Source organism: Ambystoma mexicanum, chromosome 9 (assembly GCF_040938575.1).
Source record: "Ambystoma mexicanum isolate Mex_15411 chromosome 9, UKY_AmexF1_1, whole genome shotgun sequence".
NCBI classification, from domain to species: Eukaryota; Metazoa; Chordata; class Amphibia; order Caudata; family Ambystomatidae; genus Ambystoma; species Ambystoma mexicanum.
The window spans coordinates 17,503,046-17,529,389 of NC_090931.1; the positions used below are offsets into that span (position 1 = coordinate 17,503,046).

Below are 26,344 nucleotides of genomic sequence, written 5' to 3' on the forward strand. Positions count from 1 at the left end.
TTAAGCTTTTGTAGCTGAGAGCTGTGTTCAACCTGCAAATGAAAGGCTTAAATCCCAGTAGGGCTAATTCAACCTTTAGTCTTTTTGGGGTCCATAAACTGAGTACCACCTCCATCCACCCAAACACTAACTCATCCCTCCAGATCTCAACCACCCCCTCAAATCCCCACCTTACCTTCACAACAAACTCAAACCCATCATGTACACAAACATCAGCAAAACCAGCCAACACCTTCTACACATTCCACTCTGCCAGCTCACATGCACAGAAAAACAAGCATTTGCCCTCTGGGTGCCCAGGGCATGGCACACCCTACCTCTTCACATACACGTTGGACCCTCTATCACCACTTTCAGAAAGAGCCTCAAAACATACCTGCTTCCTCTGAAGGTATCATGAAGTAAAACACAGACACCAGATTCAACCTTTAAAGTAGATGTTTTAGTTGTCTGAAATGTCAGGATGAGTAAGGCCTAACTTGCCCTATGTTAAGGTAGGATTTCCCTACTTAAAGAAAACTAAGGATAGCTTGTGTCAGGAAGTTCAACATAAAAGTCTGTCTGTGTCAAAAACCTATACTTGCCCTCACAACTAACCGTATATAATGTGTGGGCATGTCTGCATAAAAAGAAAAAGTGATCAAAACAAAGTACTGAGCTTCTTCCAGCTGATGGCTCACGTTCAGCTCCCCTTCCCCAAGTTTAGAACACTTCCAAAAGGTGTCAGGGCTCCCTTCCCCAAGAGTTCACCACAGTTCACAATGTTCTGGGGCTCCTTTCCACAAGAGTTCACCACAGTTCACAATGTTCCGGTTTCCCTTCTCCAAGAGTTCACCACAGTTCACAATGTTCTGGGTTCCCTTCTCCAAGAGTTCACCACAGTTCCCAATATTTTTATTTATTTATTTTTTTTTTAGTTGAAATTAATCAACCTTTCAAATGTAAATACAATACATAAACATTTAGACATTTAAAACATTATAATCTACAATTGAACTTAAATTGAACAAAAGAGAAAAAGAATTTTACAGAAATTCATAAAAAGCAACGTTAGTTAATTAATCAGTAAGTATCATAAGCCAAATGAATATAGCACAAATCAATTCACTTGGGTTCAAGATGTAAATTTACAAGAAAACTAACAGTAGCAAGCTGTAGTGGCAAATATCCTGAACCCAATATTAAAGACCAGGACAGATCTTGGGATGCTAGCTGTAAATAGTTGCAATGTCGTGCAAAATGTACTTCACGCAATGGACGAAGGACAGAGCATTCTGTGATTAGATGCCTCATGGTTTCACAGGTGTCCCTCAATGTGCAAAAACGACAAATATTTTCCGACTGGCTTAACAGTTTTCTTTTTGCCAATAGATCTTTAGTGCCCCACAAATTAAAGTGCAATTTCAAAATGAAATGCCGATACCTAGGCGAAGGACATCGTATTAAGTATGTGGGCAATGTGCGCATTTTTTTGTGGGGAAATCGATTTGGGTCGGCATCACAATATGTAAGACATCCATGTCGGGTGGCAATCCAGTCTGCATAGTATATTTTCAGTTTCGCTTTATCTGGATTATGAAGTAAAAGGTCTAATGAGACCTCTGCTTCAATTACCACACGATAACAGGACATTAACAGGACATTAAGCATGATTTAATGAACAGGTGCTTGCTTGAAAACAGGTATGATGAAATAGATTTTAATAAGGCTTGCGATGTGGTAGACAGTAAACATTTCCTAAAAAAGGCGCATTTGCGCCGGTTGAAAAGTGCCTGTAATGAAATCAATCCTAGCTTGTACCTTATCCAAGCAACTGGAGTGCAGTTTGGCAAGTGCAAAATGCGACGCCAATATCTCCCCTCCCATTTTGTAAACTGAGGAGATGGAATGTCCTGGAAAGTTTCTAGCCCATATAATAATGCTGGGACGATTTTTGCCGTCCAAAAATGCCAAGCAGGTAATATTGAAAATTTGCCATATTTATGCATTAAAATGCTGGCCTGTGATGTAAGTGATATCAGTCTTGTTTCTAGACGTGAAAGATATTCCGGGTTCCCTTCCCCAAGAGTTCACCACAGTTCACAAAGTTCTGGGGCTCCCTTGCCCAAGAGTTCACCACAGTTCACAATGTTCCGGGTTCCCTTTCCCAAGAGTTCACCACAGCTCACAATGTTCTGGGGTTCCCTTTTCCAAGAGTTCCCCACAGTTCACAATGTTCCGGGTTCCCTTCCCCAAGAGTTCACCACAGTTCACAATGTTCCAGGGTTCCCTTCCCCAAGAGATCAGCTCTTCTGAATTTTAAAACACCAATCAGTTCAAGTCCCTTGACTTTCACAATAATTCCATTTCAACTTCTTAACCGTTCAGGCTTTTTAATAGTTCACAAAGGTTCCCTTTTTTCTCTGTGTATTTCTCATGCACAAGTAACTGTGGCTCAGTACACGCTTCTTCACATTTGCTTTCCTTGACACTTTGAAAATAGGGGCCACTCGGTCTAGGTGCAGTTGTGGGACTACACGGGCCACCGACCAAAGGTCACGCAACTGATAACCCTTGGCACTTGTTATATACTTGTTAGACATCTGTCCTACTTACTCAGCCCGCCTGTTCCCCAGCACGATTTCCGGTCTGCTACCTTCCCAACTACCTCAGGGATACTTCCTGTGCGGAGTCTAGGGACACTGTTCCATGTGTAATATATGTAATTAGTAAGATTGTTATTATGTTGTATTGGTATACTTTTATTGTAATCTATCTGCCTGTATGTTCTTTTCTTGCAACCCTGTACAAATTGCACACTGATGCCCCCTGGCCTGATGGTCTGCGCGTTATAAATAAACAAATACAAATACAAATACTTCTGTATTCTCAGATATATCAATCAGCACTGATGTCAGATTCTCCTTGGCCTTCTCTTGGCTTTGCCACAACGTGTATTTCACATACCACATTCCACGGTGTCCCCTTATTACACCACCTGGCTTTCACTTTGCTCATAAGGGCTCATCCCTTGCTTCAACCTCGTGCTGTATACCTCGTGTAGGCTCATCACGCCTCTCGGTTAGTTCAGTATTCAACAATGCTTGCAGCATTCACAAAAAAGTATTATAATACTTTTCATCTTTCTCCGGCATTCAACAATGCGTGTATCACTCTCAGGAATACTTATAACCCTTCTCAGCTTTATCCGTGATCCTGGATGCTCATAGCACTCTTAAAAGTACTTATGCCAATTTGCAGCTTATTCGGCATTCAACAACATTTAATTTAATCTTCCATAACAATTCTTAGTGTGTTCGCTATGCCAATATGCCAATATGCCTTTCTCCAGCCCTGCAGCGCCCCGGTATGAGTATTCCCTTCTCTTACACCCACCAGCCTGTTTAAACTCCTCCTGGCCTCTTGATGTGGCTTCTCCACTTGTTTCAGCTCTCCCTGTTCCTCACGTGTACTTCTTGGGCAGCACTTGACATCCTTGGCTTTAGCTGTGCGTAGACCCGCTCTTCCATAGCAGAGGCTACCAATGGCTTGCAGTGGCTGGGAGCCTTCAGTGCCCCACAGCTCCTGCTGTGGACACTGGTGAAAGGGAAGAGCAGGCTTCTTGACCATTGCATGGCCTGTGCTGGCCCCGGCATCCTTTCTGCACTCCTGCTCAACCTGCCTTCACTCCAGCCGGTTCCCCTACAGCCCACTCTGTCTCTGCACGCTGCATTCCTTCCTGGATGGTTAACACCAGGGCGGTTCACTCGAGGATGATTCTCTCCCAGATGGTTCTCTCACTGATGGTTCTTTCCCGGATGGTTATCTCCCGGATGGTTCTTTCCCGGATTGTTATCTCCTGGATGGTTCTTTCCCGGATGGTTCTTTTCCAGATGGTTCTTTCCTGGATGGTTCTTCCCCGGATGGTTCTCTCCTGGATGGTTCTTTCCCGGATCGTTAACCCACAGATAGTTCTTTCCCAGATGATTATCTTCCGGATGGTTCTTTCCCAGATGGTTCTTTCCCAGATGGTTCTCTTCAAATGCTGGGTGGTTATTCCTTTTATACACCTGGGGCCTGTCAAGTGGTTTCAGGTGTAAGTCCTTCACTTTGTTTGCCTGACCATAATTAAGCCAATTAGCTGGTGTCATGATCTCTGCTTCCAAAAGATCAGGACTTGCCCAACTCCCTTGGAAGCAGACCCATAACCCCGGTTCTGAGTGCCAGCCAGTCCCAATTGGGACCTTTTGGACCCTGTCCTGGCGCCAGTGGCACCAGGCTCATAAAGATGCCCAGTCCCAGCACTGGAAGCGCCGGGCTCATAATGCTTGGGTGGACTTACCTGCAGCAGACCATGCTGCTTACTTGCCTGCCAGTTGAGCCTCTGATCCTCTTCTGTTTGGAACTACTTTTCCTGTTGGGTGGGGCAGGAGCCACTCCCTAGGTTCAGAACACTGGAACTCTTCTGGAAAGCAGGAACTCTTTTCTTACCTAGGCGTGGCTGTGGAAGGAGACACCTAAGCACTACAGGAGGCTATTTAAACCACACCCGATGGATGAATCTTGCTTTGCGTTATTCTGCATTCTCTGCAGCAGAACGCTCATCGTGTCTTCTGCTTCTGATCCTGGGCCTAAGGGAACAAAGGCTTACCATCCTGAATCCAGTCTTCAGCAACACCTATAAAGACAAGAAAGAACAGGTTAGCATTACGGTCTTCAGTGGCAGCACATCTCTTACCTGGTCCATCGGCTGTCACCAACGCCTCGCGCTGCATTCCGGCATCTGAAAGACAAAGGCTTACCTACTCTTCGCATGCTCCGGAGGTCTTCGCACTGCATTCCGGCATCTGAAAGACAAAAGCTCACCAGCTCTTCACACGCTCCGGAGGTCTTCGGCGCTGCATCCCGCATCTGAAAGACAAAAGAAGGTGCGTTTAAAGACATTGGGCAACTTTATTACTCACGTGCCATTACTCCTTCCCACGCCGAATCCAGTGGGTATTCCAGCACCCTTCAGCTTCTCTAAAGCTCCGAACTTGTACCTGCAAGATAAAAGGGACAGTTAGTGCGCATCGTGAAGCAGGCTACAAGCGCTTACTTACGTGCTTCCAGGCGCTTCTATTCCTCACGCGGGTTCGATCCTCAATTCTCTTCAGCCCGCCATCCGCCATCGCCGGAACCCTGCAAAACAAGAGATATCATTACAAAAGACTTTTAAGACATTTGAAGTGCCCAGAACTTACCGTTCGTGCAGTTAACGACGGACAGCAGTCCTCTGAGGTCAAGAGGCCTGCACCCTTATCCAGTGAAGAAACTGGTTACGGCACCCTGCCCCGAGGCAGATGGAGAGCTCGGCGTTCACTTACCTAAGGTGAGGGCGTTAACCTTTGGGGTTCTACAGGAGAAGAGAAAGGGAAGAGGAGAGAGGCACCCAATAACCCCAGTTCATTAATCCCATATTTTCTATCTGCAGACATCTTAATCTTCGAGTCAGACATACAGTGCACAGAGGTCCAGCCCAAAGAGCCAACCGTGTGTTACACATCACCTTTGAAGATACGGCATTCACCCAGTCAAGACCGGCGCCTCTGCGGGAATCAGGTGAGCGTTACAGCTGGACATGCCTGACTTTTACAACAGTACTCCTCCATAACTCTCTTCCTCGTCTCAGTACCAAAGTGGTGTGAATGAGTGGAAGTGTGCATTACTCCCAGTTGTTTCTTCCTCATCTCACTCTTAAAGGGAAATGGATGTGGGACACTTTGGGTGGCAGAAAGGTCCCAAGACTTTTACGCTCACCTGGTATCCACGGGGACGCCACCCAGCCAGTTGGTCGTTGGTGCCCTTCCCAATGATTCCCGGGAACATTCGGTCTCGGTGTCGATGGGATTCTGCCTGGAAATGAAGACTATATCAGAACTGGGCGACCAAGGTAAGTTTTCCCCCACCTCCCTTGTGTTTCCAGCCCCTCCAGGTTCTGTTCTCACCTGGTTGTCGGAATTGGTGGGCTCTCCGTCCTGCTCTCTGGGCAGGGGTGCGTTGTCTTTTGTGGGCGTGGGCGGTCCAGTTACTTCACTGACTGCTGCCCTTGTAGTGTCTTTCAGGTAGGTCTTATTGCGATTGATGGCGTTGTAATTCTTGCATGCCTTTTCTCTGTTCTAAATGTCTCTTTTTTTATCTCCCTAGGAGCACAGAGTGTCCGCTTGGAGTACTGGATGTGCTGGTTCTCACCGGGAGATGATGGCGCACTGTAGCGCTGTGATGTGGTAAGGAGGCGCTTTGCGTAGCGCAGCGATGTCTTGTCCTCACTGACCTGTGCTTTTCTCTTTTCGTAGGTCGCGGTGAGTTCCCAGCGCAGATGGAGTTCCGGAGCTATGTCGGCCAAAAAGCAAGCAACCAGGTAAGACTACCTCCTTTAATGATGTCTTTCTCCTTTTCTCAGGTCCTTCGATCCGGGCGGAGAACTCCACCAACAGAGCTGCCCAGGAGCTGCGAGCAGTGAAGGATGATGAATGCAGGTAAGATTCTGCTGCTAACGATGTTCTTGGTTTTTCTGCAGGTCCGGAATTCACCAGCCTCGTGAGAAAGCTGGACACGGTGAGCGTCACGTTGCTAGAAGCAAAGTAACGCAAAGCGTGTTGTCTTGTTCAGGTGTGGTTTAAATAGCCACTCTAAAGTAGTCCAGGTAAAGAAGTCCCTGGGCCACCACACCCAAAACACTAGACCGCATAGCTTGGTTCTAGGAATCAAGCTATGTGGATGCCTCCATGTTGGCTGAAAGCCTAAATAAAGTAGTTCCTCCAGCAGATGTCTTTCCTTACTGATGAGCCTGGCACCAAAGGTGCCAGGACTGGCCCCAAGATGGCCTGAGAAGTGGATGCCAGGCCTTATTAGTGATCCGAGCCCTGATTCCACCTGGCCAATGGGCTTGCCAGTGGGGATCAGGGCTGAGGGTTTTGACAAAGACTGATGATAGCCTATAAAGGCATGGGGTATATAGGGTTCCTTTTTACAAGGGAAAGGGGGATACTGTGTCTCACACAAAGACATCCTCTCCCCACTCCCCACTCCCCAAGTGCCTCCACCCAGGTGATCCTCCCTCACGTCTCCACCCCCAGGGTCGGGATCCAAAAGCGATGGCCTTTCCCAGGCCACCTAAGAAGTGGGTTAGGGAATGGTACATATTATACATTTATCTTTTCATAAATACCAATAAATGTGACTCTTTAAATTCCAATTTAATTTATTATCATATACAATTATAAAATACCATTTCTAAAGCCTTGCCAACATGATGCAGAGACTATGCTGAGAGCAGTCTGCGGAAGATCTTCCAAAGACTTCTGGTCTCTAGTTAAAAACTCAACTGCGATAACGGACACGACTATCTCAAATAGTGTCAGCGAGGAAAAATGGGTGCAACATTTTAACAATTTATCTGAAACCACTGGAGAAGACGAAGCGACAACCAAGGGCGAGAGTGACTGGTCAATCACTTACAACAAAGCAATAATTGTGAAAAAAATATAAACCCTGGGCTGTTTTGATCATGGAGATATTCAATCCATGCCTTGAAACAAGTTCTATCCCGGAAACCTCGAAAACAGCTAGTATCGTCCCAATTTTTTAAAAGGGTTTAAAGAGTGATGCAAAGAACTACAGGCCGATAGCTTTACTGGACGTCATAGGGAAGCTATTCGGATCACTAATTCTGGATGGTCTGAAAGAATGGCAATAAGAAGCCAAAACGGTTGACCCGTTCCAATCTGGATTTGAAAAGAACCTGGGAACATCGATCAACATCATGATGATCAGTATTTTGAAGGCAAGAGCTTGGGAAGGCAAATCATCAACATTCATTGCCTCCATAGACTTAGTGCAAGCTTTTGACCGGGTAAATAGAAAAAGACTGTGGAAGAAACTTGAAAGATCAAAATGTCCCCCTTCCATAATAGCACCGATCAGAGCGCTATAAAGTGAAACTTCGGTGAGAGTGAGGTTAAACGGGGCCGGCCTACTATCAAAAGCCATGAAGACAACAAGAGGGGTCAAGCAAGGCTGCCCTTTGGCCCCTGCCTTATACAAAGCCTATATGGCCGACATTGTGGATCCAGAAAACGACATCCGTTCTTTTCCTCCCAAAATAGGTGAATCCAAGGTTACAAGGTTGCTCTACGCCGACGATATAATCTTGTTGGACCAAACTGCCATAGGCCTACAACGCCAACTAGACAGCTTTTCAGCCTACCTAAAATAAAACGATTTGGATATCAACACAAACAAAACGAAGATCATGATCATCGAAAAGCCAAAATCAGCAACAAAAAAACACCATTGGTTCGTGAATTCCGTGAAATTGGAAACAGTAGAAAGCTTCGCATACCTGGGAGTCAAAATCTGCCGCAGCAAAATTGAAATTTCTATGCAGGAACATCTTTTCGCAAAGACAAAAACACTTGCAGCACAAGCTCAGATTCTAGACAGAAAATATAGCAAATTTACGCTTCTGCCGGTGATAAACTTTTTCAAAACAAAAGCCACGCCGGCAATAACATATGGAGCCGAAGTGATGCTACAACTTCCTGCCACACTGTGAGACAGACTCAAGGGCCTATTTTGGCGTAAAGTACTGAAGCTGCCTAATTCGACACCTATAGCAGTAATCAGACGAGAGCTAAGTCTGTCTTCAATGAAATACGTGATCAAAAGAAACAGTCTTTTATTCCTGGGAAAAATACTGAGAACTCCTCGCCCGGAAATCTTAGACATCATCTACAGAGAAATGGTAAGTGAAAAGACCCAGGTGTTGACCACATGGTACGAAAAACAACTCGACCTGGCCGAAAAAATCAGGTGTTCGGAATGGGACATCGAAAAAATCCCTGGAAAAATCAAGGACAGATTGAAAACTCAAGACTGGATCGATACACTGGATAAAGCAAGTGAATACACATCCTCATCACATCTGACATTCAACACTCAAAAAATAGACGAGGTGAGAACTTATCTAAAGAAATCTCTGAATAAACACTTGCGATCAATCTTTTTAAGAGCACGCCTGAACGTCCTAAAGACGAACGAAGTCTTATATTTCCGAAAACAAGCTGAAAACAACACATGCCGTTACTGCTCAGTTACACAAAACATCGAGACAGTGCGGCATCTACTCCTTCTCTGTCCAGGAACAGATAAATTAAGAACAATTTATCTTCGGCCACACAGACTCAAACATCAGACGACAACTGACAATGTTCAGTGGAATCGGATGATGAGCGGAGATTCCACATCGCTGACATTAGCAACAGCAAAATATTTGTATGATTTGGACCTAGACGGAAAGGCCGCAGATCAAAACTGGTACAAAGAGGACAGAGCTCCTCAAGGCCGCATTAGCAAAAAAAAGGGAAATGTGACAACAAAGGAAAACATGCACTAAGTTTGTAAAAATTGTTCATCACGATTAAACACAAATGAACAAATAAATTAAAAAAAAACATATCTCAAAATCTTATTCCAATTTAACTCACACACATTCACTTCTACCATCCATTCAATATCTTAAAACATGTATAAATCACACTTGGTTTGTTAACCGATTGGTCAACATACAATTTAATTCACAGTGCAATTGTCCTCCACCTCCATAGCAGATGGTACTATCTGTGTTTATTCAATTCCACGGAATCAAAAAAGTCTACATATGTTTCGGTTGACTATTTGGACTGCCATAGATTCGTCCACTCAATAAAGCAACCTTCTTCAGGACCATATATGAGAATTACATCATTCCCATTTAACCAAGTAGGGCGAGTTACACCACCTAAAAGATAAAATATAATACACCATATTAGAGATATACGCATTTAACCATTCCCTATTTATTTAATTTGGACTGTTAATGTAAATACACATGATTCTAATTAGTAATCATTCGGCCTCTATCTCTGGTTGTAGTAGCTATACATAACAGAGAGAGAGAGATTTGGATTAATCCTATTCACACCTCCGTATAGGAATCAACCTGTCTCATCCTACTACAAGAAATGCAAACAAACAGCAAAATGACTTTTTATCCAAACCTAAGTTCTCTTGAATCTCTTTAGAAATTTGAAATACTACAGATACTTAATAGCAAACGGCAATCGCGTTTGCTAGTAATCTTATCTCAGCAGCAGGAATTGTTGAGATGACACAACGTTTTATCAAAGCGGCATTACAGGATATCAAGTAATATACAAGAAGATGATGGCCCTGTGCTAAGTGCCGAGATTCAACGGGGCTATGGAGAACCACTCTCAAATTGTTAATGATATTTTTGAGCGACAAGATAGAGATAACTAAAACGCTGCAATTGGCGTTTGCTATTAACTAACTGTAGTATTTCACATTTCTAAAGAGATTCAAGAGAACTTAGGTTTGAATAAAAAGTCATTTTGCTGTTGAGCTGTAAAATGTCCTTTATGATTTTGAGCTTGAAATTACTTGTGTAATAATGTATCCATTTATGTAATATGTTCTGCAATCATGATCTGAAGTGTGATACCTCCTCTCTGGCCTCCGGATGCTAGCAGGGAGGCCAGAAGTGCGCTGTGCACGCAGTCACTGGGAATGCGGAGCGCTAACAAAATAGCACCACACACGTTCAGATCGTACTCGGCTCCGCCCATTTCCGGCCATCACTGCTTTTTTATTAAATCCCTATCTGTCCCTCGTCAGGTGAGGCGGGTCCCCCCTCACTCATGTGACTTGGGCATGTGCGGACACCACATCAATGTTGTACAAATACTACATTTGAAACACTAACATGTATACAAAGGAATTTCTAGATTTCAGCGTCCCGCACTCAGGTGTCTGCGGTTACGTAGATACACCCAAAAGCTCAGGAGCAGCGCTTTCAATGAAAAAAAGAAGCGCCCTCACTGAGCTTCCAAGCCAGACATTCCGGTCATCTATAGTGAACAGACTAGGGACGAGCATCTCCTCTAGATATTTACGCTTGCACTAGAAATTCGTGCCTATCAGATTTGCTTATGTTTCACTGCAGTCTACTTTTATTGTGCACCTTATCAAACTGTTGTAAATGAATTTCTATGTCATCTTTTGATTTTTCTTGATTCCCATACTCTTCACACTGCTGGAACCTCAATGTTGCAGAAGACCTTTTTAGGGTACATGCTTTAATAATGTTATTTGTTTGCTCCTTAAGGTATCAAGTTACCCTACCTTGATTGTTGTTGGCCTGATACCTAGAGCTTGTTGTTGTAATAAATTTGCACTACGTAAAGCTTACTATTTTCTTTCAGTTATGTGCTTACATGTACAAATGAATGTGCCTGTAGCCTCTACCCCATGGTGTCCCTTAGACTTAGTCACAAGTACGTACCAGTGGTGATCTCTGTTAACACCACAACCACCTCTTTTTTCTAATAATGGCATACAGAACCATGAGTATGCTTCAACTATCGTTAGGCGGCTACCCCCTCTTGTGATATATTCCCCAGCAAAGGCTACAGACCCTCAGTCCTTTAAGTTGCGATAATGTCCAGTGAAAAGCGTTGACTTTCACCTAGACGCATAGTTGAGTACTGGTACTCTCTTTCAGGCTTTGAGAAGTGCAGACATTGAAATGCTCAAGAATAAGAAGTGCAGGTACCGAGGGCCGGGTTTAAAGCATCGCTCAGGAGGCAACGTATTATTGAGTTTTATTCCTTTGCTCTCCATGGACTACGGCTAAGTGGCCAGTAAGAACCACGAAACATGGATTTGGATGCCCATTGTCCGTAACTAGTATAAGAAGGAAGGGGAAATTGTGGCGCAGCCCTCCATCCCCACTCCTGTAGAAAAGAGTAGTCTGGAAGGGAGCGCAAAGGAATAGAAGCAAGAGGAGTTTGCGGTCGGAGGAGTGGAGGGAGGGGCTAAACTCAAAGGAGAAGTTTCAAATGTCCATATTTTGCTTGATAGTCTCAAGAAGAGATGCAAGATGGGGGAGGGGCTAGAGGTAGATCAAGGGCTATCCATGCAGGGCCGCTAGTCCTGCGGCATTATCTGGGATGTGTCGGGCTCACCCCTGCGACCTCTGCTCCGGCACTAAGCCCAGTGTCCTTGGGAATGTACTGCTCTATAGGCCCTTCCTGCCACTTGCAGCCAAACCCGGGCCTGCCGCACTGGACCACGCTTCACACTCCCTTCTCCAGCAGTGCTCACTCCTGAATCCTGTTACAACAAGAGTCTTCTTTTCAATTGCAGAGATGTACAAGATGGAGGGCATGAGCAAAAATGGCATTCTGCTGGTCATCCTGGTGGGCTTCCTGATTCTGACCCTTCTCTTCATCATCCACATGTTCACAATGAAGCTGAGGAAAGCGCATCAAACATGGAGAAAAGGTAGGTGGCCGCGCGGGAGCCCAGGTTTGCTAAGATTCAGGTGTGTAAGAACTAATGAGAGGGCTTATTGGGTACACAAAGAGGTGTGAGCACCGTCCCTGCCCTTATTTGGACTACTCTATGGATTTCGAGTGAAGGCGTACATGCCACCGGTGCTCGTGAACCCACAGATAGCAGGAGTGCAGATCCCAAATGCATGCCATCCTTATCACTACATGCTGAGCACCCAGTGAGCCCAGTGCAGGTTCCACTCGTGTCTAAATGCACTGGGGCTGCTGGTGCTGACTGTTCCCGTGTGGGTGCTACCTGCTGTGTGGTTTCATGTGAATCATCCAGGTGTGAGTCATCATTTCTAGCAGAAACCTAGCTGGAGAGCAGTGGGTGCTTCGCAGAGTGTAGAGGGCAGCATCGAGCATGGCGTTTGTGGACCGGTGTGCAGTACTGTTGGCGGAAGGGTGGAAACCATGGATTTAGCCGTGATGTTTTTAGCATTTTGTGGAACTGGAGGATAATGGGTGTGTTGCGAGTCTGCAGACATACATTTCTTGAGGGTCGGGGGCTCGGCAGGAGAAAGATGTTTGCAGGACCTCTATATGCAGGCCACCTTTGGCTACAACCTTCTTCTTCTTCTAAATTACTGAATGTGTGGGCGGACCCACGCAGGCGCTTCCCCTCCAATAGGATGATGTGCACTAACCCACCAATCAACACATAGCCCACATACACTCACAACTCCTCCCACCGCCCCGTCTGTCTCACAAAATCCAACAACACACTGCTCCTCCTCCTGCCTCTCACCCCGTCACCTCCCAGCAAGCCTTCCCACTCATCTCAGCCACACCCAGCGCAGACAACCGAACCCTCATCAATTCTCTCTCCACAACATGTCTCTCACACCTAAGCAAAAAATGCCCCACAGTCTCAGGCACCCCACACACTGCACAGTACCTTTTGAAGAATTTGCTAGAGTAGGTGCTGGAGCCTCCCGAGGCATGGAGTTTATCCACAAGTTATGTTGGGGTGCACATCAAGACTGGAGGGGAATGGGAGCCAGGGAAGCTCACTCAGGCAGAAAGAGATGTGGTCGAATTTGCGGGCGTCTTCTAATGAACTGTGCTGCGGCATGGTGGACAGCCTTGGAGGGGGGCGGTCAGATGCTTGGCTGTGAGAATTGGAGGGTGTTTCCCCCATCTGTGTAGAAGATCATGAGAGCCTGATACACTGTGCAGGTCGAAAGGTGGGATTAAGGTTTGGATTTGCATAGTGCGGCAATCTTTTTCCAGGCCGTTTGGGCTTTTTTTGGCTATGTGCTTTTGGAAGGAGAGGCTGCTGTCAACTATGAAGACTAGGAATTTGGCTGAGTGACAGCTGTGGGTAAATCCTTGCAGTTGCATATCGCCAAGCCACGCTTGGACCAATGAGCATGATGTGGCCTTTGTGGGTTTAAGGTAGGCATTTGACATGCAGATTTGGATGGTGGCCAGGCACTCACACAGCCTTTGGCCTTGAGGTACAACTGGGTATAGTTGGCAAATTGATGAATGGTTGTGTTGCGGTCTTTTAGGCGAATTCCCAGAGGTTCCATATAGATGTTAGAATGCAAACCATTTTAGAATGATCCCAAAGAAGCCATTCTGTCAGACAAGACTTCGAAAAGTGTCAGATGGTTAATGGTATCAAGTGCAGCCAAGAGGCCTAAGAGGAAGAAGAGGCACGAGTTGCACTGCTCGATGAATTGCAATGCGTCGTCCATCACTTGCACGCTGGCCATCTTGGTAGTCATTGAAGAGGCCAATAGTTGGGTCATAACAACTTTTTCTACAAACTTTACAATGAAAGGGAGTGTGCGGGAGGGGGTGGAAAGCAGCCCTTTGTCCATTTTGTTCTGATTGTGTTCATGGTGCTTACTACAAAGGATTGATTCTGTGGCTGCTATGGACTACGCCTCATTGTACCTGTGAAGCTGGCAACTGGGTTTCAGGTGTGGGCTTGCCGTAGTGCTGGGACACTTTGAATAAGGCTTCGGTCCTGTGAGAGGCTGCCTGGATGGCGGAGGCGTGGTAAAGGCAATTGGGTTTGGCCATTATGTGTCTGCATTTAGTACACAGGGATTTGACGGATGTGGATCCACTGAGCTGCGGTTTATGCGCCACTGGTTTTCCAATGACTTAATCAAGCATTTAGTGGAGGTGAGATTGGGTGTGTACCATGCAGCGGATGGGCTAGGCTTTACGGGCACGTGGGCATCGACAACCTGCTTGGCGTAGTGCTTGAATGGTTCCAGAAGGGCCCAGGAATTCCCTGTGATGGGGGAATGTCGCAAAGGTTGCCTCTCGAGTGTCTGTTGGGAAGGTCCTGAGAGAGCAGCGTTCAATCACTCTGTGTTTAGCCTTTCTGTAGCCGGATCACGACGTGGCCGGTGAAGCGGGTCAATGCAGGACATGAGCAGGGAGGAGGTGAAGGTGAGATCGAGCATGTGGCATTTCTTATGTGAGGGGGGGGGTACGATTTGTTTGAAGTCCATGAAGTTGGTCAGGAAGAGTAACGAGTCTCGCAGGTGTTTTGCTGGTTGAGACACGGACCCTGAAGCATCACAGAAAGAGCTTATTAGAGAAGGGAACTGTTATGGAGGAGAGAAGGTTGGAGAAGGTTGGAGAAGTCGCTGATGACTCCCGTGAGGAGGCCTGTAGATGAAGTGGAAGGTGAATGGATCGTTTTGTTTTAGGGGGAACCGGGTTGAGAGGGATGCAAAAGAGCTAGTTGTGGGCACCAGATTTATTTATTTTATTTTATTTATTTATTGGGTATTTATAATGCGCCTATTCAGCAAAGGTGTTTGAAGGCGCATCAAGACAAAAGAAGGAGGGGGGACAGGGAAGAGGAAAAACAAAAAACGGTCCTACTCGGCCTTGTGGCATTTGGATCGTGCAAAGGAAGTAACAAGAAGTGCGGGGGAGATGGGAGGGGGAAGTGCCATTCAGGCGGAACAGGGCCCATGAGTTTGTCGAGTGCTAAGGGGAGGCCAGGTGGACATGGGCCAGGGGAATGCAGAGAGTGCAAGGGAAAGAAGGTCCACGTGCTAAGTGTGTGGTTAGTGGCTGGAAGGACTCAAGGGGTGCAGGACCAGCCAGGCTAGTGCAGGGGGAGGGACCCCGGGAAGAGCAAGTGTAGTTTGGGAGGGCGGCATTGGGGGAGACGAAGTGCAGGGGAGACTGGTCAGGGAGGGCCAGGTGCCCTGTACAAATCAAAAGGAACCAGGCAGCGAGTCAAAAAGAGGTAAGGGGGACATTAGCAGGGGTGGGGGAGAGGGAAGGAGGAAGAGAAAGGGAGGGTCTTGAGAAGCTTCTGTAACTTAAAGCGATCTATCTCAAGTCGGGCAGGGAAGCCATTTCAAAGGGAGGCACCTGCGGAGGAAAGAGATCTACCCCCACATTATGCTTGGAAAAGCGCCTGATCTGCAGAGAGTTGGAGCTAGAAGAACAAAGGGCTCAGGGAGGGAGGTATTTAGGGAGAGAAAGTTGGAGGCAGTGCGGTCCCAGGCTCCAGAAAGACTTGTGGATATGATATGATATTTTATTTATATCGTCCTCATACACAAGTGTTTCAGATCGTGAACAAGCAAAGGGAGGGGAACAGGGGAGAACAAAAATACGATCTTACTAGGCCCATTTACAATAAAAACGCGCAAGTGCATGGAAAAGGGAAAAGGGGTAAAGTGCGTGGAGGGGGAGAAGTGGAAAGTGCGGACAGAGAAGAGAACAGAATAAATAATAAGTGTGATAAATAAATAAATAAATGCAGACAAGAAGGTAGTGCAGCCAGACACGTGGCAAGTGCATGATTAGTCAGATAGGGTATATCTCATAAGTGCAGAGGAAGAGTGGGGGACTGTATGGGTACAGATCCCAGTGCCAAGGGCAGCCCAAAGGCAGTGCATGAGGGTGGCAAGGTGTACAGGTACCTTGTCGCGAAGGACAGAGGGTGGCCAGGTGCAGGGTGCCGAGAGAGAGAAACAAATCAGCAGGGGAGAAGAGGGGCAAAGGCAGAAGCGAAGAGGAAGGTCTTGGGGTGCTTCCGGAACCGGAGGTGGTTCTCCTCAAGTTCCAGGGTGGCTGGGAGGCTGTTCCAAATGGAGGCCCCAGCCAAGGACAGAGATCTACCCCCAGCTTGTTTCTTTGAAAAACGCCCAACCCTGAGGAAGTTAGATGTAGAGGAGCGAAAGGCTCGAGAAGGGAGGTATTTACGGAGGGATAGTTGAAGGCATTTCTGTCCCAGGCCCCATAAAGCCTTCTGGACAATGCAGAGGGTTTTAAATGTAATCCTTGCATCCACTGGGAGCCAATGAAGGTATTTCAGAGCTGGAGAGATACGATCACAGGACTTGAGGCCAAGGACAAGTCTTGCAGTCCTGTTCTGGATTAGTTGTAAAGGGCGGAGAGTGGAGGCAGGTAGATTTAGAAAGAGGCTGTTACAATAGTCCAACCTGGAGAGAACCAGAGCTTGGGAGACTTTGAGCTTCTGGGGGAAGGAGAGGAAAGGCAGAGTACCTGTAAGGAGGTGTAGTACGGAATAGGGATGTAACGGTATTACGGTATACCGTTAAAGATACCGTGAACCACTTAATTGAACAATAATAACCGTCACATTGTTTATACCGGTATACCGTTCATACCGTTAAGTGGGCTTTTCAATCTGATTTGGAAAGGCTGCAGTAAGCAAGTGCTGCACAGTCTTGGTCTTGCACTGTTAGATGTGCCGTCTGCTAAGTAGTTTCAGTTTGAGCAGTTTTTAATGCCATTCCATAAACCACACCTGCCTGACACAAAAGCAATATGTTGGCAATAGGAAGAATAAATACAGTGCCAAGAAGGAAGAGGTTTTTTTTATGTACATTTTTTTTAAAGCACTCACACAGCCTGCGGGCATCGAGGCGCTGTTAAAGAAATTGATTTTGTTTATTTAGTTGCGTAATTGTTTTTGTCTTTGTTGCGCATTTATAACGCACTCAAGCACCCAGAGGTTTCTAAGCGCAGACCCAGGGATCGAACCTGTGTTGCTTCGTGTTGTCTTGCTTCCAAGGCACGCACGTTGCCGCTGAGCTATCCTCCCGGGACTTTGGGTTGGTGGCTTTGGGGTTTATATATTTATAATGGATAATGTTTTCTAAACATATGACAATGGGGGATTTGCCTGGTTCTTTCATTGAATTTACATATAATAAGTCACACTGTGAAATGTAATCATCTCTGTGGGTATTCCCTGCTGCCATACCAAAGGGTAACATGTCTGTGATTACTGAACACCTTTTGGCCCGCAAGTAAACTAAAGGCTGTAACGTAAAGAGAGAGTGCGTGTGTGTGTGTATGCGCACAAGCGTATACTACCATCAGACTCCATTGATCTGTGGCATGCAGATTATCAAGATGGCAACATGTTCATCTTCACCAGTAGCCACTGGGGAAGCTAAAAGCCTAAATGACCACTTAAGAAAAGCTATTCAGTTTGCTTTGCCAGTCACAGCAGGGCTCCCCCCGCCCCTCCTCCTCGCCACATGTGTGTGTGTTTGGTGGAAGAAAGGGGTGGCATTTCAGTGGAAAGTATGTTGAAAAGCCCAATTCTGGCCCTGGGTGCCTGGTTTTGTTTGTGATGATAAACCTGACAATTTATGACCTTTTAGAAAATATTTGTTAAGATTAGTTAACTCCACCTGCTATACCGCGATAACCATGATATACCGTCATTTGGCAAGAAGGTTATTGTACCGTCATAAAACTAATACCGTGACACCCCTAGTACGGAATTTGACTTTTTAGAGACGTCAGAGATGTGTGCGGAGAAGGAAAGTGTGGAGTCAAATATGATAATCGATGATGCAGAGGGTCTTGAACTTGATCGTTGCAGCAACCCGGAGCCAGTGGAGAGATTTTGGAGCTGGAGAGATGCAGTCCCTGGGCTCGAGGCCAAGGATAGGTCTTGCAGTCCTATTCTGGATTAGTTGAAAGGGCAAAGGGAGGAATTAGACAGATTGAAGAAGAGGCTATTGCAGTAGTCCAGCCTGGAGAGGACCAGAGCTCTGTAGACATTGAGTTTCTGGAGGAAGGTGAGGAAAGGGAGGTGCAGCTGATAGTGGGCCTTCTTGGCGAGGTCTGTGATGTGAGGAGAGAAGGAGAGAGAGGGGTTGAAGATGACACCAAAGTTTTTTACCTCATAGTAGGGTCGGGGGAGGGGGCCCATGGAGGGCAGCCAGAGAGAGGGAGGGAAGAAGGGCGCTGGGGTCCCAATGAGAAGGATCTCAGTCTTACTGGCATTAAAGCAGAGATCGTTAGCAGTGCATCATGCCTAAACAGCAGACAGAAAGTCAGGAATGAGAGAGGAAGAAGAGAAGGCAGTGGAGGGAAGCTTGATGGAGAGCTGCATGTTGTCTGCATAACACTGGAAGGTAGGAGAGAAGGTGGCGATCAAAGGGACTAGAGGAGAAAGGTAGATGGTGAAAAGCCATGGCAAGAGGACAGAGCCCTGAGGACACCACATGTGAAGAGTGAGGTGGAGGAGAGGAAAGGGCCCAGTTGGACCTGGCAAGGTCAGTCAGAGAGGAAGGATGTCAACCAGTCCAGAGCCAGGTCTGTGATGCTGAGGGTATTGCAGTAGGAGTGCAGTTTCCGTGTATCTGGCTGCTCTGAAGCGAGACTGGTGGTCGTGGAGACAACCAATGGATTGAGTGTGGAGGATAAGATGGGAGATGGCCAGCTGCTCCAAGAGTTTGCCCAGGAAGGGGGTAATGGAGATAGGGCAGTAGTTATCCAGGCAGGAGGTGAAGAGAGGGTGCAGAAGGGAGTGCTTGAGGAGTAGCGGGAAGGAGCCAGTGGCAAAGGGGTGATTACAGAAATCGGCCAAGGCTGGAGCAAGGGAGGCAATGTTGTCTTTGATAGCACTGGAGGTGCAGGGGAGCACCTGTTTGGATGATACTTTCATAGATTGGACTTGTCTAGAGCCCTCATCAGGTGCAATGGGAGAGAAAAAGGAGTAGGAGGGGAGGGATAGGGCGGCCAAGGGAGGGCAAAGAGCAGGTGAGGGAGAAGGGAGTGGTGTAGAGGAAAGTGAGAACAGGATGTCCAGAGTTTTAGGAATGAAATGAGAGGCCAGTGAAGCGCAGAGGGTCATGGAAGGCAGAAGCAAAATGGAGACTGCAGTAGGATTGGCGAGTTCCTTACAGATTTTGAAAAGGGGAGCTGTGTTGTTAGTGGCCCCAGAGAGGCAGGCTTAGATATACGCCTTCTTCTTTGAGTGGATGGAGAGTAGGTAATGCCTTTGGAGTAGACGGCCGGCCGGTCTGTCAGTAGATGTGCTTGAGGCCTCCCACTTCCACTCACCTGCTCTGCACTTGCATTTCAGAGAAGCCAGGCCAGCGTCATACCTGGTGCTACGCTTGGAGGCAGACATCATGCAGATCCTCATGACGGGGGCAAGGATGTCCAGAGGGTTGGAGATGGAGAGGTGAAAGTTAGCAAGGGCTGTGTCTGTGTGAGAGTCAGTGGCAGGAGTGAGAGAGGAATGAAGATGGCGGCAAAAGCAGCAACTGGCACTCGCTTCATTGGTCGAATGACGGAGGAGACTGACAGTGCAGGGGGCTTAGCCGGGGGCCCCAGGAGGTCCAGGTGAGAGGACCTACCGTATAGGACCAATCAATCTTATCGATGGCTGCCACAGGAGTGCAGACAGTATGTTGGATACAGTAACCACGAGGTGGGTGGCTGTCTAAGATGTGGGAGGAGGTGGGTGAGAATCAGAATTCTGTGATAAAAGATCATGAAAACTCATTGTAGAACATAAGGCCAGCAATGTGGGCAGCGTGAGCGACCATAGAGCTGGTTTGAATCATCATAAGGGGGCAGGTGGATGTAGCTAGGGCATGTGGTAGGGGTGCATGGGGGTGTTGATGAGATTCGTCACGGTGACTGTCCACGGCAGCTCCGACACTTGGCAGTGTGATCCTTGCAGAGGATGGGGACGGGTTGTGGTGGCAGGAGACATAAGGTGATCTCTTCCTGGTGTGTGAGGGCGGAAGAACAGGTGTGTAGCCCAATCGCGCCCAAGCAGACACAAACTGTTGAGCTCCTTGTCTTCATCCATCCTTTGCTGAGGACGTCTAAGCAAGGCTAGTGAAATAGTTGGTGGGCTGGGTAGCTGACCCAGGTCACACTGTGTCCCTGGAGCTGCTGCCTGGAAGTGCATGGTCACCTGACCTGCGGAAGTGCATGGTCACCTGACCAGCCGCATCCTGAACACTGTGTCCCTGGAGCTGCTGCCTGGAAGTGCATGGTCACCTGACCTGCCGCTTCCTGAACACTGTGTCCCTGGAGCTGCTGCCTGGAAGTGCATGGTCACCTGACCTGCCGCTTCCTGAACACTGTGTCCCTGGAGCTGCTGCCTGGAAGTGCATGGTCACCTGACCTGCCGCATCCTGAACACTGTGTCCCTGGAGCTGCTGCCTGGAAGTGCATGGTCACCTGACCAGCCGCATCCTGAACACTGTGTCCCTGGAGCTGCTGCCTGGAAGTGCATGGTCACCTGACCTGCAGCTTCCTGAACACTGTGTCCCTGGAGCTGCTGCCTGGAAGTGCATGGTCACCTGACCTGCAGCTTCCTGAACACTGTGTCCCTGGAGCTGCTGCCTGGAAGTGCATGGTCACCTGACCTGCAGCTTCCTGAACACTGTGTCCCTGGAGCTGCTGCCTGGAAGTGCATGGTCACCTGACCTGCCGCTTCCTGAACACTGTGTCCCTGGAGCTGCTGCCTGGAAGTGCATGGTCACCTGACCAGCCGCTTCCTGAACACTGTGTCCCTGGAGCTGCTGCCTGGAAGTGCATGGTCACCTGACCAGCCGCATCCTGAACACTGTGTCCCTGGAGCTGCTGCCTGGAAGTGCATGGTCACCTGACCTGCCGCTTCCTGAACACTGTGTCCCTGGAGCTGCTGCCTGGAAGTGCATGGTCACCTGACCAGCCGCATCCTGAACACTGTGTCCCTGGAGCTGCTGAATGGAAGTGCATGGTCACCTGACCTGCAGCTTCCTGAACACTGTGTCCCTGGAGCTGCTGCCTGGAAGTGCATGGTCACCTGACCTGCAGCTTCCTGAACACTGTGTCCCTGGAGCTGCTGCCTGGAAGTGCATGGTCACCTGACCTGCAGCTTCCTGAACACTGTGTCCCTGGAGCTGCTGCCTGGAAGTGCATGGTCACCTGACCTGCAGCTTCCTGAACACTGTGTCCCTGGAGCTGCTGCCTGGAAGTGCATGGTCACCTGACCTGCAGCTTCCTGAACACTGTGTCCCTGGAGCTGCTGCCTGGAAGTGCATGGTCACCTGACCTGCAGCTTCCTGAACACGGTGTCCCTGGAGCTGCTGCCTGGAAGTGCATGGTCACCTGACCTGCAGCTTCCTGAACACTGTGTCCCTGGAGCTGCTGCCTGGAAGTGCATGGACAACTGACCAGCCGCATCCTGAACACTGTGTCCCTGGAGCTGCTGCCTGGAAGTGCATGGTCACCTGACCTGCAGCTTCCTGAACACTGTGTCCCTGGAGCTGCTGCCTGGAAGTGCATGGTCACCTGACCTGCAGCTTCCTGAACACTGTGTCCCTGGAGCTGCTGCCTGGAAGTGCATGGTCACCTGACCTGCAGCTTCCTGAACACTGTGTCCCTGGAGCTGCTGCCTGGAAGTGCATGGTCACCTGACCTGCAGCTTCCTGAACACTGTGTCCCTGGAGCTGCTGCCTGGAAGTGCATGGTCACCTGACCTGCAGCTTCCTGAACACTGTGTCCCTGGAGCTGCTGCCTGGAAGTGCATGGTCACCTGACCTGCAGCTTCCTGAACACTGTGTCCCTGGAGCTGCTGCCTGGAAGTGCATGGCCACCTGACCTGCAGCTTCCTGAACACTGTGTCCCTGGAGCTGCTGCCTGGAAGTGCATGGTCACCTGACCAGCTGCATCCTGAACACTGTGTCCGTGGAGCTGCTGCCTGGAAGTGCATGGTCACCTGACCTGCAGCTTTCTGAACACTGTGTCCCTGGAGCTGCTGCCTGGAAGTGCATGGTCACCTGACCTGCAGCTTCCTGAACACTGTGTCCCTGGAGCTGCTGCCTGGAAGTGCATGGTCACCTGACCTGCAGCTTCCTGAACACTGTGTCCCTGGAGCTGCTGCCTGGAAGTGCATGGTCACCTGACCAGCTGCATCCTGAACACTGTGTCCCTGGAGCTGCTGCCTGGAAGTGCATGGTCACCTGACCAGCTGCATCCTGAACACTGTGTCCCTGGAGCTGCTGCCCTGACCTGCAGCTTCTTCTGCCTGGAAGTGCATGGTCACCTGACCTGCAGCTTCCTGAACACTGTGTCCCTGGAGCTGCTGCCTGGAAGGGCATGGTCACCTGACCAGCCGCTTCCTGAACACTGTGTCCCTGGAGCTGCTGCCTGGAAGTGCATGGTCACCTGACCTGCCGCTTCCTGAACACTGTGTCCCTGGAGCTGCTGCCTGGAAGTGCATGGTCACCTGACCTGCCGCTTCCTGAACACTGTGTCCCTGGAGCTGCTGCCTGGAAGTGCATGGTCACCTGACCAGCCGCATCCTGAAAACTGTGTCCCTGGAGCTGCTGCCTGGAAGTGCATGGTCACCTGACCTGCAGCTTCCTGAACACTGTGTCCCTGGAGCTGCTGCCTGGAAGTGCATGGTCACCTGACCAGCTGCATCCTGAACACTGTGTCCCTGGAGCTGCTGCCTGGAAGTGCATGGTCACCTGACCTGCAGCTTCCTGAACACGGTGTCCCTGGAGCTGCTGCCTGGAAGGGCATGGTCACCTGACCAGCCGCATCCTGAACACTGTGTCCCTGGAGCTGCTGCCTGGAAGTGCATGGTCACCTGACCTGCAGCTTCCTGAACACTGTGTCCCTGGAGCTGCTGCCTGGAAGTGCATGGTCACCTGACCAGCTGCATCCTGAACACTGTGTCCCTGGAGCTGCTGCCTGGAAGTGCATGGTCACCTGACCTGCAGCTTCCTGAACACGGTGTCCCTGGAGCTGCTGCCTGGAAGGGCATGGTCACCTGACCAGCCGCATCCTGAAAATGTTCTTGATGGCGCATGTGACTGGATCCTCCGCTGTCACACACCCGCCCCTTCTGCGTGGCTATGCTCCTCGGGTCCACCAGAATTCCTGTAATGGTCTGGCAATGAATAATTTGCTGTGTACTCGTTCTGTGCAAGTCCTCAATGGTGCATAGCCCAGTCTTTGTGCCACGGGGCGGGTGTGTGTCAGTGTTGTGCATTCATTTCTTGTGTGCCATGTTTAGACATGAGTAGGATATCAGCTGTGCCACGTGATGATTGAGGTAAACAGGCATTTGGAGGGAATGCTCAATTCCCACGTCAATATATTGGTTGTTGGACACAGTAGAATTTACAGCCACATTCACAAGAGAAACACATGTATTCTCGGGGTGAATTATATTTCCAAAACCTTACACATGATCCCACTTAATCTACATAACTTGTTATACGCGCCTATTTTTTTAACATTGTTTTTATTTTCTGTGATAATCGTTTATTAAACTTTACACAGCATAAATCAAAATAAAGTAAAATCCCAAATAAAGCCCATTTAATGATAAGACAATGTGATCAGTCCATTCAGGTTAAAGTGTTAAGAATGGTCACAATTTCTCTCCAAAATATAGCAAAATAGATCATGTAAGAATGATTGTACCCGCTCATAAATTCCCTCCACAGCAAGTTTTCAGGTAGAGTTCCCATGAATCCCGCTGACCGCACCGCACCCGCCCTCAACACGGACAGGGACTTGCACACACACAGCAAGTGTCCCACAGTTTCTAGGCCCCCTTCCCCGCATAGACGGCAGTCCCTACCGTCACCCGGTAGCCAATGCCAAGCACCCTCAATCTCTGAAGTTCTGCCCTTGTTGAATTTTAGTTTGATGTAATCCCAAGCTAGGTAGTTGCCCACAAATTGTTGGAAATATGTTGGAGGTCCCTGCCTAGTCAATATATAAGCCACACATTCTGTAGCAGAGTTTTTCGTACTAAGATTCACCACTGACTGCTCATAACCATGGGAACTAAAATGGCGTTCATAGTCTTTTTATATAAAGTGTAATTTCACCAGAGCCAGTAACAGTCATTTAGTAGCCGTACTGTATCGTTTACCCACATTGCTAGACACCATCAGGGAAGCTCGAGAGGGGTAGGCATCAGATATCGGTGGCAAGATGGTGCCCGCCGAAGCATTGGACAGTTTCCACAAAGTGGTCAAACTGCTCAAAATGACTCTACATGGAATGGACATCACAGTACATTCCAACAGAGTCATCTCCATCACTGTGAGTTGGGGGCAAACACAGTGAACCTCTTAACAGACATCTCTGCAGTCTGGCCAGCTCATCTAGACTAGATACAGACTTCAGCACCTTAAAGTATCAGGGACGTTAATTTAGACTGATAAAGCTGCACCAGAGTTCCCCTTGAGAAGTCCCCCCCAACCCCGCCCTTCCTGGCAAAGGAGCGGATACCCCCCAAGGTCACGTGAGTTCTCGGTCTAACTTCTTCAAAGTGAGTTATGCTACCCAACCTAGAATCAAATGCATGCCCAGGTATTTGTAGGAAGGCACCACCTCCGGCTTGTTCCCATCAATTGCCCAGGATCGGACTTTTCTTTTCCTACTCCCTGTTTCGAATCTCACTATTATTGTTTTCGAGATTTATCACAAGGGAGTTTTATCGGCTTAGGACTTCAATTTAGTCAGTGAGGATTGCAGACCACCGGAGTTAGATCTAAGATCACGAGGTCATCCGTGTATCCCAACCATTGGATCGGTACCAATCCAAGTTTAGGGGGGATAACTGTCAGGGTTTCCAGGGCCTCACCCAAATCCACCAGGTAGAGATTGAATAATATGGGGGAAGCGTGCAGCCTTGTTTGAGGCCTTTATTCAAAGCTGTTCATGCAGTTGCCCCCCCCCCCCCCTCTGCTGATCCAATGTATAGTCTGGTCTGAGAGTAGAATAGAGTCATCATTTTAATAGCCCGTGAGGAATGTTATTTTTAGTCACCTTCCGCCACAGCCTGGTGCGGTGCAGCGGTCAAACTGCGGCACTAAAATCAACGAATGCTGCGTAGACAGGGAGCTGCTTAATTCACGCTTGTTGATTCTGGTGGTAAGTGCAAGCAAGGACGTTAATGCTGGTGTTTGTCTTCTACCGGATGCCAGTTTGATTGAAAGGAATTATGCAAATCTTTCAGCCCAGTCCTTAAGTTCTTTCAAGAGGACCCGGGCACACATTTTAGCAGGCGCGTCCAGCATTGCAAGCAGGTGGTAGTTGGTCGGGTCACCCTGCCTGCCCTTTTTCAATATCGCCACGATTATACTATCACGCCAGGAGTTTGGAATCATCAGCACTGTCTCGATACAACAAAAGAGGCGACGCAGGGCCTATGACCAAAGAGCGGGCTCTGACTTCAGGGTGCTGCTGCATATCCCAACAGGGACGTGGAGGATTGATGGCACCCTGCAGGATTTACTCGCTCCTATATTCCCAGAATGCCATTTGGTCCCAAGCCACATGTCCAGTTCGCCTCGGGTGCCCTCCAGCCCTCATTGGCCAAAGGCGTGCTGCCAAGGACTTGCTAAATCTGCTGGACCCAGGCCTGCTCTGAGATACCATTCAGAGTTCCGCTTTTCTGTACCTTCCTGTTTACGTTCCTCCAGAAATGTTGAGTGTCATTTGCGAGAGAGGACGCCACTAGTTCCCGCCACTGGAGACATTCCGTCACGCACTTATGGCGCTTCAGCCATTTACGATACTTGAGTTTTGCTGCCCTCAGCCCTTCTCTGTGCGCATCTGATGACACTTCAGACTTAGCAATGTCCCGCAGTTCTCTCAGCCTCCTCTTTCTATCCCACATTTCTCTATCATACGCGTGA

The 26,344-nt window shown here is 48.3% G+C and overlaps 1 protein-coding gene across 1 annotated transcript in view; it reads left to right on the forward strand.

Moving 5' to 3' along the window:
• Nucleotides 1–26,344, forward strand: part of CRTAM (cytotoxic and regulatory T cell molecule) — a 237,065-nt gene that overhangs the window by 175,395 nt on the left and 35,326 nt on the right. The window contains exon 13 of the mRNA XM_069614085.1: nucleotides 12,226–12,363. Coding sequence (XP_069470186.1) covers nucleotides 12,226–12,363 — 138 coding nt within the window. The remainder of the gene's footprint in view (nucleotides 1–12,225; nucleotides 12,364–26,344) is intronic.